The sequence below is a fragment of the Pimephales promelas genome, chromosome 9, assembly GCF_988280905.1.
Source record: "Pimephales promelas chromosome 9, fPimPro1.hap1.1, whole genome shotgun sequence".
NCBI classification, from domain to species: domain Eukaryota; kingdom Metazoa; phylum Chordata; class Actinopteri; order Cypriniformes; family Leuciscidae; genus Pimephales; species Pimephales promelas.
The window spans coordinates 32,936,605-32,958,800 of NC_142777.1; the positions used below are offsets into that span (position 1 = coordinate 32,936,605).

The 22,196-nt window shown below is 36.6% G+C and overlaps 2 protein-coding genes across 3 annotated transcripts in view; both read right to left on the reverse strand.

Moving 5' to 3' along the window:
- The window catches only part of ppp2r2ba (protein phosphatase 2, regulatory subunit B, beta a), a 53,149-nt gene extending 35,166 nt beyond the window's left edge, over window positions 1–17,983 (reverse strand). The window contains exons 1-2 of one of the 2 annotated variants that reach the window (XM_089135019.1): window positions 17,906–17,983; window positions 17,730–17,801 (exon numbers count right to left, since the gene is read on the reverse strand). In XM_089135019.1, coding sequence (XP_088991145.1) covers window positions 17,730–17,801; window positions 17,906–17,912 — 79 coding nt within the window. In that variant the 5' untranslated portion in view covers window positions 17,913–17,983. Of the gene's footprint in view, window positions 1–14,995; window positions 15,404–17,729; window positions 17,802–17,905 lie in introns of those variants that run through there. The other variant, XM_039649214.2, reaches the window with a different exon arrangement.
- A 1,693-nt stretch (window positions 17,984–19,676) lies between these two features.
- On the reverse strand, window positions 19,677–21,767 carry LOC120461124 (interleukin-17B). Its single transcript, XM_039649256.2, has 2 exons — window positions 21,412–21,767; window positions 19,677–20,139 (listed from the first exon to the last, which is right to left on the reverse strand). The coding sequence occupies exons 1-2, from the start codon at window positions 21,765–21,767 to the stop codon at window positions 19,887–19,889; spliced, it is 609 nt and encodes a 202-aa protein (XP_039505190.2). The 3' UTR covers window positions 19,677–19,886.
- Window positions 21,768–22,196: the final 429 nt, after the last annotated feature.

Below are 22,196 nucleotides of genomic sequence, written 5' to 3' on the forward strand. Positions count from 1 at the left end.
TCTTCCTCACTGTTCCTGCTCTCTGGCACAGATCTAGGGTTACCGACCGATAAAGGATTTTGAAGGAACTCCCAAAACAAAAATAGGAACATTTCAAATGCTATGATAGGGGCTCTTTAATATTTTTTTCATACATTTACATTTACAAAGTTTGCTGATAAGTAATGAATTTTTATTTAATGTCAGGAACTCAAGGGTATTTTGTCACAAAAGAAGAAATGAATGTATTTTAGTTCATGCACTGTGAACTAACATGAGCAAACAGTGAACAGCTGTATTTATATTAACTAACAATAACAAAGATGAAAAATACTATATTGCTCATTGTTATTCATTCATGTTAGGTAATACTTCATAGCCTATCTAAATATTTGTAGCCAGGTGAAGAAATATTTACTGGAGTATAAAGCATGACAGCTACCTCCCCTGTAATAAATAAGCATCACTTAAGAAAATAGTTCCTTTATAGAGTGCCTTTCAAGTAATTCAACCAAGCCATTATTGATTCTGTGTAGGTCGCATCAATGCAATGAGCCAGTAATCTGCTCAGTGTATGCTGCATGGTTGTTGTGATCACACACAGATTGTGTGTAATTCATCAGTTGTGAGTGAGAGACATTGAGCTGAGCTGGTTGTGACAGTAGAGCATGAGGAGGATACAGGTGCTCCAGGGATAGCAGGCTTTGAACGCTACAGCGAGTCTGGCTGATAGGATGGGCTGGTAACATATGGTGATGGCCATGTGGCAGTCAGCGGCACAATCCTGTCATTTATAGTGAGACCGCCCCCGAGTGTGAGAGAGGCTTAAGCCTAAATATTTTGCATTTAAATTCATTCTCATTGTATTATTTTTACCCCTCCCCCTTTCATTTTATTTAATTGTCTTCACTTTATTTATTAGTGGTGCTTGTTAGATGATGAGACACTACATTTGAACAATTTGACCATTTTGTGAATTTCAGAGCGTTATCACCCTGGAACTAAATGATATGTCACAGCGCCATCTGCTGGTCTAAACTTCATACAACAATACTGTGAACCATGGCACAGATGGCAACTGATATTGCGATACAGTGTGTCACTATACAGTATATCGCAATACGAAACGCTACAATATGTATTGTGAATAGTAACCTTTTAGAAAGTGATTCTATTGTAGACAGAATCTGTATTGTGTAAACAGAGTTTTAGTGTGATAAAAGGTAATACTTTATTTCGATAGTCCACTATTGACATTCTACGTCAACTATCTGTCATTAGAGCATTAGTTGACTGTCTGCTAAATATCTGCTAACACTTTATTTTGATGCTATCAAACAGACATTCTACTGTCTACAAGTAACTTTGCAACTACAAGTCAAATTATACTACCCTAACACCTAACTCTAACCTAACAGTCTACTAATACTCTAATGACAGTTAGTTGACATGTAGTTGCAAAGTTACTTATAGTTAGTAGAATGTCTAAATTGGACTACTGAAATAAAGTGGAACCCTATATAATGTTAAAATATAATGTTTAATAGGGGGATATTTGTGGATCCTAATTATACCAATTGCCAAATATCTGTTACCGAGGGGTGTAACAACATATTGTGCCACAATATGTCGCAATACAAAAATTCAACAGTACGTATCGTGGATAATTCCCCCAAAAATAAAAAACTACTAGTCTGTGAGAAAAAATTCAAGTTTTAGTGCCAGTACTACATTAAACTACTATATATGATCTTGATTATAATGTATAATAATGCAATGGGGGAATATTTGTGGGTTCTGATAATGTCAAATGTCTGATGTTACCAGTAAAAAGTGGCCAACATTACTTTAAATATATCTAGTCAGTGAAAGAGTGCAAGAATATTCGTCTACAATAATTATGTATTTTCAGCTTTAGAATCATGAATATTTTTATTCTGGTGTCACCATTGTCCTTGGGTTACAAACAGCAAGTCCAAACCTATTCATTTAAACCCACAATGTAATATCAAAGTTAGCATTTTTAATCAAATAATTTGTTCGCAATAATATTGTATTAATATCGTATTGTGAGTTCAGTATCGTGATATGTATCGATCGTGACATGAGGGTATTGTTACACCCTTACTGTTACCAGTAAAAAAGTGGCCTACATTCTTATGGCCTATTTATTTCCACCCCCATTGTAAAACCAAATTTAGCATTTTAATCAACAGTAGATTTTTTGTTTTTGTTAACCTTTTACTATGTCTTGGAGTATCGCAATACTGTATCGTGAGTTCAGTATCGTAGTATGTATCGAATTGTGACATGAGGGTATCGTTACACCCCTACTAATTGCAATACCAAGCTGATTTTTTATACAATATTCAGGATGGTATATATTTATATACTGATTAATTCAAGCACTAAAAACAACTGAATGTCTTTATATGTTAGTTTACTGCTTAATTATTTTTTTAAAAACGGATTAATTCAGGAACGCATACCACTACTGCATGGAGATACACTGTCTGTTTGATCCTGCTTTGGTTCATTTGGAACTAAATAGACTAACTAGCAATATTGTGTCTAAAATTTAACTAATTTTAACGTCTGCATAAAAGCAATATCATACACTACCAATCATGCCGTTAGCATATACACTTCAAAGAATCATATAGTGCTAGTACATGTACAAAAAATAGGTATTGCAATAGCACATGTTAAAAAAATCCACATTAAAGTTAAAAGTAATTCTCCAAACTGAGCAGCAGAGAGCGCTATAACACAAAATAGACTGCAAGTCACTCCACATCACCTCAGTTTAAGAGCACACATATGAAGAGTTCAAAGTGTGCTGCTATATTTACTCCATCTTCATGACCTTCTGTTACTCTCTGCAGTTTGAGTCAAAGGTCAATCCACCAGCCTTCACTTGAGTATACAAAACACATTTTCAGCGCCAATCAACACACACACACAGACCCAGAGGATAATGTTTCTAATAAAAACTGTAATGAGAAATAAAATTAGATACAAATAAGAGCACAGAGCTCTTATATCATAGCTCAGATTTGGATTATAAATGTTTTAAGTTCATATATTGAGATCTTCGGTTATTCTGACAATACCAAGCACAGTTCAAGGCATTGTTGGGATCTCTTTTGAAGCTCAAGAAGACACATGTGAGAGGTCTTGTTCTCAGAAGCATCTATTTGACTGAACAATTTAGATGTCAAAGAGACCATACCCCTCATTCATGCTTGTTCAAATGTTGTTCTTGCATAACAAAGCAGACTTTCACTGTCCAATATAAACCCAAGCCCAAACAAACCCACAATGTATCTCTCTTTGAGACACACACTCTCACACATACATGCACACAAGCAATCTGAACTAAAATTGACCCGTTTTATGCCATATATAACAAAATGACCGTGTCCCCAGTCTTCTACCCATGAGTGCCTGGAGCGTGAGCTTTTGAGAGGAAACAGAAGTGGATCAATGCTCTGCTGTAGGACTGTTTTCTGTCCTGAGGCTCCAACTGTTCCACTCTAAACTGCATCAGAGCAACAGCAAAAAACTCAGTCTGTACTGCAGATACCCAGAAACATCAGAGATGACAATGAATCCCTTTTGTTTAGCTGATAAAATCCATTTGGCATGTGCTGGACCAGTGTGGGAGTCCAACACAGATGGTTGCTTATTACTATAAGTGAAGAATATATTTCAGATATCCACTTTTTTTCTGTGAATGTGCGATATATAAATATTTACAGGGTTTTATGTTTGCTTACCAAAAAAAAAAAAAAAAAAAAAAACCCTATGACTTTCCACTGACACATTCACTCTTACACCTTCATTGAATACCTTGGCAGCTTTAAACGGGTATATGGGCTATAATGGGCCATTTTTGTCTATGCACTTATAATTTTAGTTGTTTTTTTTCTGCTGTGCATTTAATTATATGCAAACATCCTCTTTGCATGAAATAAGGAACAGTACATTGCTTGGGCTACAAGTTTGGTACAATATTTGTCATTACAAAGCCTGCATTACACTGGCTAATTTGCATGTACTCAAATAGTCAATAGCAAAGGACAAACACATCTTAAAACCCATGCTCTGTAAAAAAGTTATGACCAAATAGTTTACAACATATGTTTTTACATTGCTTTAACTCATCAAAATAAGTAAAAGCTGCTGTCCGTAACTTTTTTAAGTTAAAAATAATCCAAAATAATTATAAAAAAAACAAAAAAAAAAACATATTCTGCCAGTGGTCAAAACTATCTGCTTGCCATAGCTAGATTCAAAACAGTTAGCTTGTAATAATGATTTAATGTTTCATGCCGATTTACAACCCACATAAAGATGATAATTCCGCGAATAACTGCAATTGCAGATTTCGAACAGAGGAAAAGTTGCGGACTGCAGCTTAAAGCAAATGTTAACTTTTTTTATAAGTTATACAAGATTCAAGAAGTCAGTTCAATGTAATTTAAGTTGAAATTACTTATGTGATGAAGTTGATTGTACTTAAAAATCGAAGGCATTAACTTTTTTTAAAAAAGTGTAGCTACTTGCTATTACTTTGATTTTTTGCTAAGACATTCACTTGAACCCCAGCAGAAAATCTTCATCTTGTAAGCCTGTTTGTGCTGTTTTGTTGAACTCTATAAGTTACAGTTTGCTGTCATGCAAATGACCTCTCATTATGTGAGTCCTTTAAGAGAACAAATCAGGTATTTGTGATGTTCTTTACTGATTCCGGACTTCTGTTCCTTACACAGAGTTCTTAAATTCCTCTTTGTGAATGTGCTTGAAAGTCTTTGAATGAAAGCCTTGAAGTATAACTTCAATGAAGCTGTATTTATATTAAAGACATTTCCTGTTTGAATAACTCTTTTCCATACATTAGATATAAAATACGAACTACATGCATTTCAAAAACCAGCCTCCTCCAGCCTTGAGAGGTTTGATGTTGAGCCTTTGATGGAGAGCTGAAAGAGAGTACTCTTCGTCTAAAAACACTTTTTTTATAAACCAGAACAGCAGGACTCTCAGCAGAGCTCAGATATCTCAGTCCAATTACCTGCCTAAACTGAAACCAAATGTGAGAGAGGTAATTACCTTAAAATTAGAGCCCTCTCACCCAGTTCGTGACACGAGAAGTGGTCCATATAGATGTATCGGGTGTATTAATCTGAGAACAAAAGCCCAGACTGGAGCAGATATGGTGTTATTGAGGTTAAAAGAGGAAAAGTGCTCATTAGCTGTGTAAATAAGCACTAATGGGACGAGGGCATTTTGTTCTGCTTTGATCATACCAGTAGAATCACGCTGTCTCCATGACAACCTGTGCTACGGCACAGAGAAACAGCCTCGTCTCTTAAAGTCAAGATGATATTAATATTGACACTGGTTACTTTCTTAAAGTCACCATGAAATCAAAATGGACAAATATATACTGTATATATTTTTTATGGAATATTTCTGTGTTTATTATAAACGATTTATGTGCATTTTTTTTTTTCTTTATTTAAAACTTCTCTCTTGCAGCGACATCTGTTTTCTGATGAGGGCGGGACAATCTGTCACTCACATGACATCACAGCAATAGCAAAACACAACCATCCAATCAATTCCCAATGACAAAATCAAATCCTGCCCTACAATTTTTATTGATTGTGAAGCTGTTTCACTACCATTCACAATGGCGGAGAAATAACCATCGCAACTTACGTTTAATGTCTTTGTTTAATTTCACTGAAAATATGTGAAAGTGTAATTTATTCCTGTGATCAAAGCTGAATTTTCAGCATCATTACTCCAGTCTTCAGTGTCACATGATCCTTCAGAAATGATGATTTGATGATCAAGAAACGAATAAAATCTTAAATCAAACGCATATAGAAATAATTATAATCTTTTGTAACATTATAAATACATTTACTGGCACTTTTAAACAAATTCAATGTGTCCATGCTGAATAAAAATATCACTTTCTTTTTTTTTTACCTTTACTGACCGAATTAATGAAGTTTATTTTTTATTCCTAGTTAAGACGGGTTTGCACATGCTTTATGTTCTTACTTAATTGCATAATAGAATATTTTAATAAGACTCGTGTGACATAATTTGTAATTGATACATTATTTGATATATTATTAAAGGGTTAGTTCACCCAAAAATGAAAATTGTGTCAGTATTTACTCACCCTCATGTTGTTCTAAACTTCTATGTGTTTGTTTGTTCTGCTGAACTCAAAGGAAGATATTTGGAAGAATGTTTTAATCAAACAGATCTCATTCCCCACTGACTATGTATTTTTTCCTACTATGGTAGTCAATGGGGAATGAGATCTGTTTGATTAAAACATTCTTCCAAATATCTTCCTTTGAGTTCAGCAGAACAAATAAACACATAGAAGTTTGGAACAACATGAGGGTGAGTAAATACTGACACAATTTTCATTTTTGGGTGAACTAACCCTTTAATCAATATCTGACAGCTGGTGGTGCGACAGAACAATTCGTAGTGTAATGTTTGCCACTTCACTTTATTACCTCTATGAGTCGCAAACGGACAAAAATATACGTACGCCAGACATGAAGTTGGAGGAACGCACATTCTTACGTTAATTTCACTGTTAGTGCATCTGGCCGTGAACGTGAAAACTGGCGTACGTCGTGTTTTTGTACGTACGCAGTGTTGATGCATAAGGCCCCTGAAGAATAATTTAATCTTTTCTGTACTTATAAACACTCCAAATATCCAACAAAATGCATTTAAGCGCTAAAAAAGTGGATTTAGCATTATATGTCCTCTTTAAGCCTCCACATCCCAGTCGCTATCTCAGTTCCCAGCAGGTGAAGGCTCAAATAAACATGGCCTGATTTCTGGGACAACATTCTTATCCTCTGCAAACTCGCATTCAGGTCTGGCTTCATTCTGGTATGAAACATAATTTTTTCACAATCAGATCAATTCTCGATATATTCTCTTTCTGCATTAAACATTCTAAAACATGTCACTTGTGGATGTGACAAGTGCACAGATGATAAACGTGTCTTTGCAAGTCTTGATGAAATCTACTGACTGTCAGCGGTCGATAAAATATTACTAGACTTTTTTTCATTTGAAACATTTTGTGAAGTGCTTTTTAAAAAGTCTTGAGGAGAAAGGAAATCCCAAATGTTTAGACTGTGCAGAGTTTAGAGAATAATGTTTTCTTTTTCACTTTCATGCCCTCTTCCCTTTTAAAAAGACTATACTTAAAGACTATACTTTTTTCTCTATAAAAAAGTGTAGTCCCACCAGCTTAGTCCTCTTTTTAAAGCTTTACCAGACTTCCTTTGCCTTTTTCTTTTTTATCCTATTTCTGTCTCTGTACAACATATCCACGCCAAAATATTAACCTGACAAGCATCCTGAAGGAGACAAAGCAATGTTTTCTGAGGTGAAAATCATATTAGCACAAAACTGCATAAGACCTTGATTCATCATGTCTCTGTTTATGTCTGTAAATGTTTTAGGCTCTTTGACCTGGAAGTGCATGACCCAGATGTGCATTTTTCCCTGATCCCAAAGATTCCATTCAATCATGCGAGGACAATCCTCAATCCCTAATCCCACTATCCGGAGGGAAATCATGCAGAGTGGTGAGTAAAAAGGGGGGGGAGGAATTACCAAACGCAACACTGCTCCTGGACCATGCATGTAAAACACTTCCCAAAAACAAATTCCCCTATTAAAACACAAATATTTCCTTCTTTTATCTCCGAAGGAAAGAAGTCACCTCAGTACACAAACATTCGTAAACACGGATATCTGTCTTGACACGCATTGAAATCAATTAATAGACATAAAGCACTGTCTAACCCTGTGGAAGTGATGTGAGCTAAGAAGTCAGTTAGAAATCAGCAGTCGTGTGGTCACGCGTATGACTGTTACACGTACTTCCAGCAAAACAACCTTATATTTGCCATTCGTTTACTTTCATTTATGATGATATATGATGCACTCCAATATATGAAATCGAAGAAGGTAGGCCTATATGTGATATATGTGATGTGACATTATTATTTCATATGCACTATGATTTGATGCAATATATGATTAGAAATATACACTATCATTCAAAAATTTGGGGTGAGTAAGATTTTTAATATTGTGAAATATTATTAGAATTTAAAATAGCTCTTTTCTATTTGAACATATTTTGAAATGTAATTTATTCCTGTTATGCAAAGCTGAATTTTCTGCAGTCTTCAGTGTCAGATAATATTTCAGAAATCATTCTAATATGCTGATTTGATACTTAAGGCACATTCTTATGCATTTTTCCCCCCCCAGGATTCTTTAATCCTGAAAACAGCATTTATTTGAAGTGGAATTCTTTATATGAAATTGAATTGGAAAACATTATAAATAAATACATACAAGTATACATTTCTTTAAAAAAAAAAAAATCCCAAAGTTTTGAATGGTTGAGTATATGTGGTTGAAATGTTATTAATCTTTCCAATATATAATATGCTTAAAAAATTGTTTTTCTTGAGCAATTTAAAAATTTTCTCTGAAAATTAGAATTAAACACCCTGTTTTTGCTATTTCTTTATGGAAACAAATTGTTATGACTGGCAAACTCCTGCATACTTTTGATGTGAATCGTGGGTTGTCGTATGTCGTAACGTATGATGTTGTGACATCATCACAGTTTCATTGTTTCAAAAATTCTGTAAAAATATGGCCCCTTTTGAAGTGCGTGTTTGACAGTTTTCCAGCATTTGACTGAGTGTACAGGGAGATGACCTTAGAGTCTGTCACTTTATATAGAGTGGGAGTTTGGTATCGATGTTTTCTCCGAATTGCACGGCGCTCGTGATTCATCAGCTGCAACGGGCCTGGCGCCTCTCCGAGAACTTTCATTAAACGTGAAGAAAAGCCTACTCCGGTACGGCCATCCTGGGTATAAATAATTTTAGGGGGAGTGAGGGAAGGAAGTGAGGATGCATGTTTTTTTGCATAGCATATTAATGGATTTTTCTGGCCTACTTATTCAAGTACGCACGCATGAACACACACAGCATTATGCAGTGACACGACTTGCATGTATGCTCACCTACAGTATATTACATCAATAATTAAAAGTGGCCATCTGTGCCATTGCTTTCCTTTGAAAGAAAGAGCAAAATATGCATGTGTGAATTAGAACAACACATCATTGCAGCAAGTAAATATATAGCAGTGCTGATTCATTTGGCCCATGTCTGTCTCTCCCTGCTTAGTCATGTGCCAGAAGGGAAAAAAGGTAATTGATCCAGTAGGTTTCTTTTTAAAGCTGTGCCGCCCTCCAACTCAGTGTTTCCTGGATGTGCAGAATATAGCCAAGACAATTAGAGCTCCTTATTTAAGAACACTGCAAAGCTTCAGCCCCAAAAACGTCTGCTAGCCCAGCATAACATGCATTGAGGAGTCTCTCTCTCGTTCTTTCTTCCTGGAGTCTCTTCACAGATCTGAATCAGCTGACCTGCCCTCAGTCTGGAGAACACAAAGCAGGATTTGTGCTGCTGTGGTTTCTCGTCGCTCTCGCTGAAAGAGTGGACGGAAGACTAATGCATCCACCTCTTTAGAAAGGAAACTGATGCAGGATTTGTACAAAGACAAAGTGTGTGTGTGAGAGTATGTGTGTGAATGCACAAACACCTAGCTTGGAGAATTTCAAAGCTTGAGCTGATGAACCACGGCCTCCTGTGAGAGATTTTAGTTTACAGTGGCCCCAAAACATATTTCGAAAAATAAATGTTTCAGAAGCGGAACGTTTGCGAAGCAACACAGACGCGTTGGCGCATTAATACTGATGTAATGCGGTCACAGGTGTGTGTTTGTATAGTCATTTACAATGGTTTCGAATGCGGCTCAACCAACCATAATCAAGGACTGGAACTATTTATTTTAAAAAGTGTAGTTTTAACATTTGAAACCTATCGAAATACTTTGTGCAAAACATTTTACTTGAGAAGTGTGCTTGTGATATTTTTCTTTAATAAATGTGACTTTTTAGATTTTTTGCTCGGTAATGCAAGTAATTCATTCATTTTGAAGTGACTTAAAACCACTTTTTGGGGGAGAAAAAAAAGCAATTAAACAAAATAAAAGTTGAAGTTAAAGAAAAAATAAAACTAAATGAATGATATACGTATATATATATATATATATATAGTATATATATATATATATATGAAGCACATAAGAAAACTGAATATACTGTATATATATATATATATATATATTAATAAATACTATAATAGTATATAAAAATGCTAAAATGACATAATATAATAGGCTGAAATTTGTATTTTTTTGCATTTAAATTTTTTCTCCCATTTGTAGTTGGATATACAACTAAAAACTAAACATTGATTACAATATGTAAAAGTGAAAGTAAAATGTGAACACTCTTGAGTCTCTTTTGAGCTATTAAAACATTGCTTTGTTTATTTGTGCACCACAACCTGCCCAACCTTAACCAATGGTTGTAGGTCGAGGGTGGGGCTACCTGTTTGACTGGCCAATCACAGAAGGGGGGAAAGTGTTTGCGAAATTGTTCGCAAACACAATCATTATTTTTCCAATTGAAAGATAACAGTAGTGCAGAATACGAGCGTAAATGACAACGGGCATCGGGACGCAAGATTCGATCGTATCATCTCGTATAGTGTGTCATAGTGGGCAACAACCTACGTCGCGTCTGCGATCCTTCGCGATTCGTGACAAAAAGACAAGCATGTTTAATTTTTTTAACGGTCATCCACGACGGTTCCGTCACATGGATAAGGTTGATCAATAGGAGCACAGAAGCTTTTCCGAACACAACTTTCAAAAATGGCGAAACGTTAAAGACTGGAAGCAACGTGTAGTCTGACATGTCTTGTCCATGACATGACAAGATTTTAGGAGTAAAATCACGTAATCTGACACAGTGACTATCGTAACAGACTAAAAAAAAAATCGTGTAATCTGAACCAGGCATAAAGTGACCAATAGAAGATTGTTAGGCCTACATGATTGCATGACCTCTTTAAATTGCAAGAAACTTTCAATTGCAGGATTGCAGCGTGGCAGTAAAGTGGAGTAGATTGCATAATTTTATATGTATTATAATCATGTTTTTAAAAAAGACATCTCAGAATTTAACATATTGGACCTGTTTTAATGTCCGTATAAATTTTGTGTGCTCAGTCTAGTGTGACCATGGCATTTGAGTTTTGATATGCCAAGATGCTAACATGTGCAATCAAAAGTCTCAATATGCACAAATTCTTCTAAAACTAAATATCTGAGCTGATGCTATCGTAATTTGTTTTAATCCTCTACACTCTCACTTAATATCTCATTCAGGCCTTTCTAAATTTCTCCTAAGGAATTTTAAGAAGAAACATCAGCGACAAAGTTGATGAAACATAACTTCCTATGAGCAATAAAATTACACACACACTGCCTCTCTTAAAATCTGTTTAGTTAAGAGGTTATGCGAGCACTCTGAAAGATCGACCTGTTCTCTGTGTAATGTGTCTAGTCTGATGTCTCTCCTCCCCCACTTAGGCTAACCTCTCATAAGTCTTCCTCTTATATCACGATATCCACTTTATGACACAGGCCGCACACACACATGCTCTCATGTTGTAATTCCCATCAACCGTGAGGCTTCTCACAGAACAAGCCGCTGCTTGATTTTCCCCGACACAAGCAAAATAAGTGGAATTCACCAGTGTTTAGAAGTTAATCCATCAAAAAAATGATTGATCATCCACCACACACACATATACACACACACAAACTCATGAATAACCCATCAGAAAGCATGCACCGACTTCCTCGTCAAGTCAACAGGGGTTCGGAAAAAAACTATTTATCAGTCCGTCGACACACACCCAGGTTTCTGATAAACGATCTCCTGCCCGGCCTCTAGGCCAACACCCTGATATAACATTAGCCGGTCAGACGACAAACACAAAAACAAGTTGGATGATCACAGAGAAAATTCACTTCGGGGCCTCCGAGTCATTGCACTAATGAACGACCGCATATTGAACGCTTGAAAGTTCAGCCGGACCTCTGGGCATTGACAGAGTATACGCCGTTCCGATCCAACCGTCCTCGTCGGATCAGTTCGGCTCCCAACCTTCCCAAAGCGCACTTCATTAGCCTGATGATGAAGCTTTTTTTAAAGATCCATAACACCCGTTTCACGCTCATGTCATCAGAGTCATCGCCGCTGACCTCTGTTACACAACCACAAGCTCTATCTCTCTTTTACTCATCAGTTTTTCCTGCACACTTGCTGGTGGCTACAGCTGAGCTTTTAATGCCGGTCAGCATACAGCTTCTTTCAAACTGTGCGTCAGCTGTATTATTTTGTCATTTAGGGTCGGGAAGCCAACATGACCCCGTTTGGTACTTTGAAATGCTGGATTATAGAGGTTTCAAAATGACCAGCAGCACAAGGCTTTCTCTAAAACAAACTCACCGCCGGCACGACTGGCAATAAAGTAAGCCAGCGATGAATAATTAATCTGCTGTTGTATCATTTAAAAAGCCCAATATATTTGTAACTATCACAGCTGCATATGAAAGCTATCTAGAACAATCACTGTAAAGACTCACTTTAATGTGACTTGTTTATTCCACACTGTAAAATAAAATAATAGATGGAGAAGGTTAGTTATCTCATTAGTAATTTAATAATAACGATAATAGTGTAATTACTGTAAATACTGTAATTTTAATTTAATTAACACATTGTATTAAACTGAAGACATTAAAGGGATAGTTCACTTTGAAATTCATTTTTTGTATGTTTTAGCTTACCTCAAGGCCATCCAAGATGTAGGTGTCTTTGTTTCCACAGTTTAAATTTTTATATATTTAGGTCAAACCGTTCTTGTCTGTCAGTCATATAATGGAGGTCTATGGTCACCAACTCAGAGCATGCACAGAGAAGTCCAAATTAAACATGATTTAATGACTCGTAAATGTGAGTACACATTGATGGCCTAAGACACGAAACGAGCGGTTTGTCTGAGAAAACGAACAGTATTTATATCGTTTTTACCTCTTGTGACCACAGCCACGTCCAAGTACTCTGAGGGCGCGGGCGGTTTGTGGCTGTGGTTACAAGAGGTAAAAACGATATAAATACTGTTCGTTTTCTCACACAAACCGCTCGTTTCATGTCTTAGGCCATCAATGTGTACTTACATTTATGACGAGTCATTAAATCATGTTTAATTTGGACTTCTCTGTGCACGCTCTTTAAGGTGGTGACCATAGACCTCCATTATATGACTAACAGACAAGAGCAGTTTGACCTAAAAATATCAAAATTGAAACTACTGTGGAAACAAAAACACCTTGGATGCCGCTAAAACATACCAAAAATTTATTTCAAAGTGAACTATCCATTTAACAGTATAATGAAGTGGATGAAATTATGGCGTCTATCAGGACTAACAGGACCATGACAAACGTTGACCCTTGGTTTTACACTTCATCTACTAAGAGGAACATGCTAACGTTAGAGGCGCACTTTGACACACCAGGTGTCTTGACAAATGAACTTTGCTATAGTCCAGGTTTTGGCTTTTTGCCTTTTATTGTGTTACAAATGAAGAACAAACAGGAAAGTAAGGGGAATATGATCATGACATGACACAGGCCGGATTCAAACCTGCACAATGACTCTATGTCTTTAATAAGATTCTTTACCACAGTTACTGACATCATAGACCAGTTTAACCTTTATATTCAGCATGGGAAGTTATCACATAGCTGTTTGCTCACAGGAAACCAGGTTGCTCCTCAGATAAGGGCTATGCAGGTGATCATTTTAATAACAGCATCAGTTTTCTTGCCTTCCGTTGCACTAAATCTGACCACAGTGCCCAAAGAAATAATCTAACACTGATTTACTATATCGTGGGGAGGAAGTGCAGCCTCGGTCTGTTTTCATTCTACTGCAGATCAATAAAAACACAAATCTATAGAGACAATACCGTATATAAATAGCCAGTGTTCTTTTTGTGAATATAAAGAGGGTCACATTATCCTGTTAAATGGTAAACAGCAACAGAGGGCAAACATAAATCAGACGTTTATGGTCGACAAGCTCTGCTGTTCAACAGCGTTGTAAAGAAGATGTAGGGCACACACAATTCACACATGCTTGGATGTTTCTTAGACCAAGTAATATGGCTTTCTCTAGGTACGTTAACAAAGACTGTTTTATTAGACACAGAGTTGCACAACCAGGCAATATTAAAGTGGCTTTTATGACTACAAAACTGTGATCTCCAGGTCAGAAGAACAGCATGGATTCATAATTGAAAGGTTATTCGTTCGCTCAGGTACTGGGGGCTTATGAAATAAAGTAAATCTCATTCATACAGATCTAGCAATTATAATCATGACAATCTTTAATCTACATCTGAACATAATGTTCTAGGGAGTAAACGCTTCTATCTCAGTCACTCAAAGAAATGAATTTATATAGCCTGTCCAAATCGACTTATTTAAAACAAAAAGAATACATTTACACATTATATTATTATCATCATTATTATTAATTGAAAATAATATGTATAATAATCTTAGGTGACACTTAAGAGGGTACAATTCTCACTATTAACTATTATTTTTGCTTTAATTAGAGCTTATTAATAGTTAGTAAGGTACATTTAGGTTTAGGGATGTAGATTATGGCCATGCAGAATATAAGGCATTAATATGTGCTTTATAAGTAAAGCTAAAAATAGGCATAAGCAACTGGTTAATATAGTGAGAACTGGACCCTAAACTAAAGTGTCGCCTAATTTTATTATTATATGTATTACATTCATAAAAATCAACATTTGCCACTCATGCTTGATCACATTCAGTTTAGATAAACTGCTTCCCTTGCACTTCCGAACAGAAAGTTGTCATTACGCAGCGGTGACCCAGCAAAAGCACTCTCTATCTCCAGTCTTACCTTCCGTGTGACAGCTCGAGGAGAGCAGGGTGCTCGGGGGTCGGAAGAGGTAAGGCAGGTACCGGGAGAAACATTTCATCTTTCTTTCGTTTTCCTTTGGGAGGGTCCTTTCCCACCATCCGCGCTGCGATGACAGCAGAACCGGACCGGAGGAGGGATGATACTGATGCTGATGCGTGTGGAGTCACGGCAGCATCCTAAACGCTTCTCACGCGTGTGTCAAGAAGACGTGCTGTGTGCATCCTCGCAGTTCACCATGTTTTCCTTCCAGAAGGAAGGAGGGTTGAGATGTTTTCCTGAGCTTCGGTTGGGAGGGGCAGTTACTCTACACGGACATTACCCAATGAGCAGGAATATACTGCGCACAGCCCGACTCATCATCAGGCTTTATTATAGATGCGCTCAAAGCATGACATGAAATCACCCTCATGCTTGAGAGAGTGATAGTAAACTTTTTGCTGTTCAATTTAAATCTGTCCAACAGCGCCATCTCATGGTTGGCATGTATACCGCCATGACATCCTAATGAAATGTCTTGGCAATGTTCTGTTTAACAATCAAATGTTTCGTTTTTGGCTAAACAAACATAAAGATAACGTAGCCTATATAGACACAAAACGCCATCAGAGTAACACTATCATAATGCCGAAAAACATAAAAAATGTAATGTAAAACATCCTAGGGTAGGAGTTTAAATCAAATAATCTGAGAACTTACTGTTTTTCAGTCAGTACATTAAAATGTTATTTCTACAATATAGTGATACTATAAAAAAAAAAGGAAAATCCGGTAGTTACGTTATTTTCTTTAACCCCTAAACCACAACACGATGCAACGCATGTTTCAAAATACAGAGGGAAAAAACAATGGGCTATGGCAGCTTGTTCTCATCCCAAGGCGTCATATATGACGCTTTCTACATCCAACGCACATGGCGTCAATATGAGACGCAGATATATGCAGGCGCCTCCTAGTGGTCTAACCCTACCCCAGACCTAAACCTACCCATACTCGGTGCGTGTTATATTGACGCTAAAGGGTGCCATGTGCATTGGCAGTCTAAGCTTCGGCAAAAGCGTCGTATTTGACGCCTTGGAATGAGAATGTGTTGGCTACGGACAATTCCTTTACGCACACATTGGGTCCTATATTAACAACGTGCAACTTCAAAGGTTTTAACATTATTTTACTGCAAAAGTATGTAAGTTATAAAAGAAAATATGTTGATAACTATAATACAGTGCATATTCACTGTAAATAATTTGATTATTGATACTCCTTGAACCAGGCCTGGCCAATGCCTACAATCTCAGTAGACCAGAATGACAAACAACATTACATTTCCTTTTAAATGACAACTTGCCGTTGTTTATGCAGAGTAAATTGCATCCTGTTTGTTCTGTTTAATGGTGTCACACTCTTCTGAGTAACATAAACCTTCACAATCATACTCAACCATCTAAAAGTAAAAGTAACCGTCTCTTATGAAACACCAGCCATCTCAAATGACCACCTCAAACAGAAACGTATGTCATAATTCTGATGCTGAACTAACATTTAGCTAAGTGTTTGTTTATTTATTTATTTAGACAAATGCCACCCGGACCCCCCAATGCAAATGTGAAAGCTTATGATATTTTGTGACGGAAATCACACACTGAGTAGTCAGCGAGAATGGCCAGAGCCTCTGAGAACAGGTGCCATCTGTGCTGGTCCCCTGGGTATCAGCATATCATCAAAATATCAAAGAGTTCACTCTCACCAACCAACCAACCATCTCTGTCTCTCTCTCTCCTCCTACTCTCTCTGACACAGGCTGCCTGACTCACTGTTGGGAACTCACGCTGATATCTTTTTTAAAGACAGCACTAATACCTCAATGAATATTTATGACTATGAGCCACAAGAGCTTCTAAATATAGATTGACAGTCCTGGGTATACTGAATCTGAAAAGCTGAAATGTAGTCGTCACAGATATGTGTTGATATAGTACAAAGCAGGACTTCCCAATATGCAATTCACTGAGATGTGCAACGTTTCTGTGAATTATTCTGCTTGCCGCTCGGTTAACTGTTTATTAGTCTACTACACTAATTCACTGGCATTCTTCAAATTATAAGTGCAGCTGTTTTATTGATTAGGCCTAATTCGCTTTATATTCTGGCTCAAGTCAATATTTCATACTCATCAGTGGTGATATCTTGAGTAGACTATTTCTGCTTCACTAGTATATTGTTGTCACCTCACCCTCTTCTTGATAAATATATTACAATATATTATGAACTCAACAGGTTGTTTAGCAGGGAAAAGTCTCTCTGAAAAATAAAGATAAAATGAAATACTAGCCTAAGCCAAGACATTGAATAGAGATTCAGTCTCTTTGAGCAGGTTTTCAACAGTTCAATAGTCCAGGAGGCCATAATTGGGGCATCTCCATAAAAAAAGTATTATAAAGCCCACATTCATTACAGTAAGGAAAAAAACAAAAACAAAATCTACATGAAGTTTTAAGGAAAAAAAGTAACATCTAAATGTTTCTCTTCATTTACATCTAACTGTACACTAGTGGATAGGGGGGAAAATTAATAAGAGTAGGCTATTTATTATTTTAATTATTTACCTTTAGTAGTGACAATGTAAAAGTCATTTATTTTAGAAAAGGCTAGTATTATAATATATTTCCCCCTAACAAAACACATCTATCTACTCCATCCATCCAGATGTTTGTCATACCTTCTGCTGCGGTCACCTCCGACGGACCCTTCACCTGGACGAAACACCAGGTTCGTTCACCTGGACCTCGTCCTTTACGCATTTAATCAAATCAGACAACAGTAGGCTATTAGTCAGACTTAAAATAATATTTTTCATCTGAATATCATCGGTCATCTTATCAGCCAAACACATACCGGGCATGATGCGTCCTCCTCTCCTCTCCTCCTATATATTTTCCTGTCTAACTGTTCTCGCTGATCACTGATGTGATGGAGCTAGATTCGCTTACGTCCTGCTGATGGCGCACATGAGCACAAACCGAAACGCTAGGCTGGTGTGTGATGTTGTTAGTAGCCTATCAGTTTGTTTTTAAGACGTCTTTGACGTTTTAATTAGCCTACATTTATGTATTTTCCTCATTATATTGTCAAGAACTTATCTTGCAGTCACCTGAATCATGAAATAATAGTGTAAATGTTTAGAAAATGGCAAAAGAAATGTATCAGAAACATAACGACCTCAATATAATTTGACATTTTGTGCTACAACAATTAGCAAATGTCTCTAATTATTTCCTAAGTAGGTGATGCATCATCGTCCTGACCTGCACATGCAATATCTAAATATTGGCCTAGTATTGAAAATGGTCTAGACTATTTGTAGACATATCAACATTAAATTCTCTTTATTTCAGAAAGACACACTTTAGAATTTCATAACATTTGCAATCAGCTAAATTACTCTCCAAACTGTCAACTTTTTTACAGGTTTTCTCAGTAGGCTACATTTCACAGATCATCCTTGAAATTTGCAAAACAGTAAGTGAATTTCTCAAAACAATTAATTCATTGCAAAACACCATTACCCCAGTCTCTTGCTCAAAATCCTTAATCCATCTCTCAAAAGTAAATATATGCGTCAATGAACATCAGAATGACAAGTCCTTGTGCCTGGAATAAAATACAACCAACAGAACATATAAAACTGAATCAAAAAGTTAAACAAACATCTTTAAGATTTTTTCTTTACATGTGAAATAAAGAAAACAATTACAAACTGAAACAGGAAGTGTTTCTGGGCCAGTGTTGTTTACATCTTGCAAAATGGTCAGTCAAGTTGTCAATATAACAGTCTACACTGGAGGGATCATGTTCTGATGTAAAATATGGATATTTTGATGAGAATATATTGTTAATTGTGGGAGTTTGATTGCAAGAGACAGGACAAGATTCACACTTTTACTGTTTTACTGTAATTTGTTGACAGACAAAGTCATTGCAATGCAGAAAGGAAAGAAATGTGAACAGGACAATCTCCTTTATAGGGAAACCTGTACAACATGCATATTATGACAACATGTTCAACCATTTTGCATGTAAAGACTTAGAAACTAATGCCTAAATGTTGTGGGGGTGAGACAATTCAACAGAGACCCATACGCCTTATTCACGGCAGCGCCATCTTTGATTTTTAATGAGAATGAAAGCGAGGCTGTGGGGGATAGTCATGCATCTCTTCAATGGGCTGTACTGTTATTTAATGTGTTTTCGGATTGTTCTGCTCATGAAACACTGAAAAAATATCTTTCCAAGAAATTTCAGTTGACAAAAAACTCCCGACAATGTAAGCTGTGGAAAATTGTAAGTATCTAGCAGTTTTATTCAGCTTTTTACAGCGGATGCCATTGGAAACACGGTAAGTCTATCCCTCACAGCCTCACTTTCATACCTGTCATGGCGCTGCTCTGAATAAGGTGTATTATAATACATTTTGATCAACGTGACATAAGCAATTAATAATGTAAGGGACAGCAGAGAATTGTTCGTAATCATTTGCATGGATGTACCAAAGCAAAGAAAAGAGAAACTGCTTTTTGATATGCACAAGTGACACAATGATGTGAAGATTGAAAAGGTATACAGTTTTGAGAAAAACTGTAAAAACTGCCCAAATAGCTTTAAAAAATTTTTAGCCTGCAATGTCACAATGCAAGTAATGACATTAAATGTTCAAAATCTTAAATAAAATGTGCACTCACATACATTTATTGAGCTCACTAAATGTATTCTTCACTATTTGTTACATGGAAAATCATATATGCCAAATTGGATCAGGATTCATTTGCAGCAGGCTATAAAACAGGTTGAAACGTGATGGTCCCTCCAATGCACTCAGCTAGCCCACGATGCACGTGCACCCCACGGCGATGCTCTCCACCACGGTTCTGTAACGGGGAACGCATGTCTTCTTCTTCGTCGGCTTCTTCGTCGGCCGGTGGCAGAGGAGTCTGCGCACGGGGATCTTGGTGTAGATGAGGGCGCTGGTCATGGTGCGATCCTCCTGCATGGTGAAAGGATTGATGCATCCCACACACGAACACACGGCCTCTGGGATGTCCACGGGCTTACGGTTGTCGTCGTGATTGATTCTAGCCAAAGACATTCAAGTACGTCTGGTCAATATTTTCTGTTAAACGTTTTCTAAAAGTTAGACTTTAGTTAGCTACTTTTCAAAATGGGACATTTTGACCACATTTGAATTGGGTGTGCAGCACACACACACACACACACACACACAAAATGTTGTGTGGTTGTAAGTAACAAATCCTTCCCTCACTGGTCAATTTGAGGAATGCTTCAGTATAGGCTACATTGAAAACCCTAAGCAATGCTCAAAATTAAATTATACATTACAATATGCAAAATCTGCTTGCATATTGAAGATAAACTCGATTGACTTCAGGATTCAGTGGAACAGCTCATTTGCTGTAAGGCCATCTAGTGGCTAGAATTATGAAATTATAGAATTATTAGAACTATGTGTTATATTATTTTTCCCCAAAAGTCGGCAGAAACACCCGAATTGACCCAATATTAAGATATTTTAAGCTGATTTGAACTGGTTATTGCATGTATTGGAGATTTATTTTGAATTTAATTTGAAAGAATTTGGAGAATCTGCTTAAATTATAAATAACTATACATTTAAAGGTACATGCAATACAAAATAAAATAAAAAACTTTAAAAAATGCATTAAAAATAGAAAGAATATTATAAAAATGAAATGATACAAGCTTTCTGGACATTTAAAAAAAAATTTAGGGCTTCAGGTCATTTTGACCTGGCTGGAAGGATTTGTAGGATTCGAGGAGAGGCCGAATTAAACGTTTTTGATAGAAGTTTCTTATGCCCACCAAAGGCTGCATTTATTTGATCAAAAATATGCAAATATACAATTTAAAATGACTGTTTTCTATTTTAATACATTTTTAAAAATGTCATTTTCATTTATGATGGCAAAAGCTGCGGTCAGCATTTGAAAGTAAATAATAACTAATTTTATTCAGCATTAAATTGATTGAAACTGACATTTAAAGTGTTTATAATGTTACAAAAAAGGTATAATTCAAATAAATGCTGTTCTTTTGAGCTTTCTAGAAGTCCTGAAACACTGAAGACTGTAGTAGGGACTGCTAATGAAATGGCTTTCTTCATATATTCTGCATGAATTGTAGTTTAGTGTTTTTTCATAACTCAAAAAAAAAAATATTAATATGAAACTTTAATGTAACAAGTGTTTTTTTTTTAATTATTGTTATTACTAAACAGGGCTTTGAGATCTCTAAATCTTCAACCAGAACATAAGAGTTAAATACTAATGATAAATAATAATAATAACAATGACCTCCACTTCACCTACCTGTAGGACCAGGGAGAGAGGCTGCGACTATTGGACATCCACATTTTGCGGTCCACCACACATTTGCTTATGGTTAAGTTGGGATCATTTCTGACCTGGGACACCATGTCCTCGATACTCTTATCAAAGTCTGTTTCAACAGCACCAGGCATCACACCTGATTCTGGACCAGTCATCATTGGATCTGGGGAAATTTTGACAGATGACCCTTTCCGGCGAGGATGTGATTCCAGTTTTCGTCTCCGAGACTTTCCTTCTTTACTGGTGTGCTTTGTGTCAGTGGTCACAAACAGATTCCACACCATCAGGACCAGGAACACCTGCAATATGGAGTGCTGAAGGTTTAATTGAATCATAATGATTTATTAAGTAAAGAAATGTTTTTAAGGAAAGAAATGACTTTTCTGAAACTCACCATATTCCATATGTTTTTCCACATTGTTTTCTAAAAGAGCGCAATAAGTTGTCACATTTGTGTCCTTGCTGGGAATGAACTGAGCAAGGGATTACTCATACTGAAGTGTCACGCCTCACACACTGACACAGTAGCCTACAGGGACACACCTGAAGCCAACAGTTCAAGGTGGGGCCATGCCACCGCTCCAAAACATCCGATAGATAGATAGATAGACAGACAGACAGACAGACAGACAGACAGACAAACAGATAGATAGATAGATAGATAGATAGATAGATAGATAGATAGATAGATAGACAGACAGACAGACAGACAGACAGACAGACAGACCGACTGACAGACAGATAGATAGATAGATAGATAGATA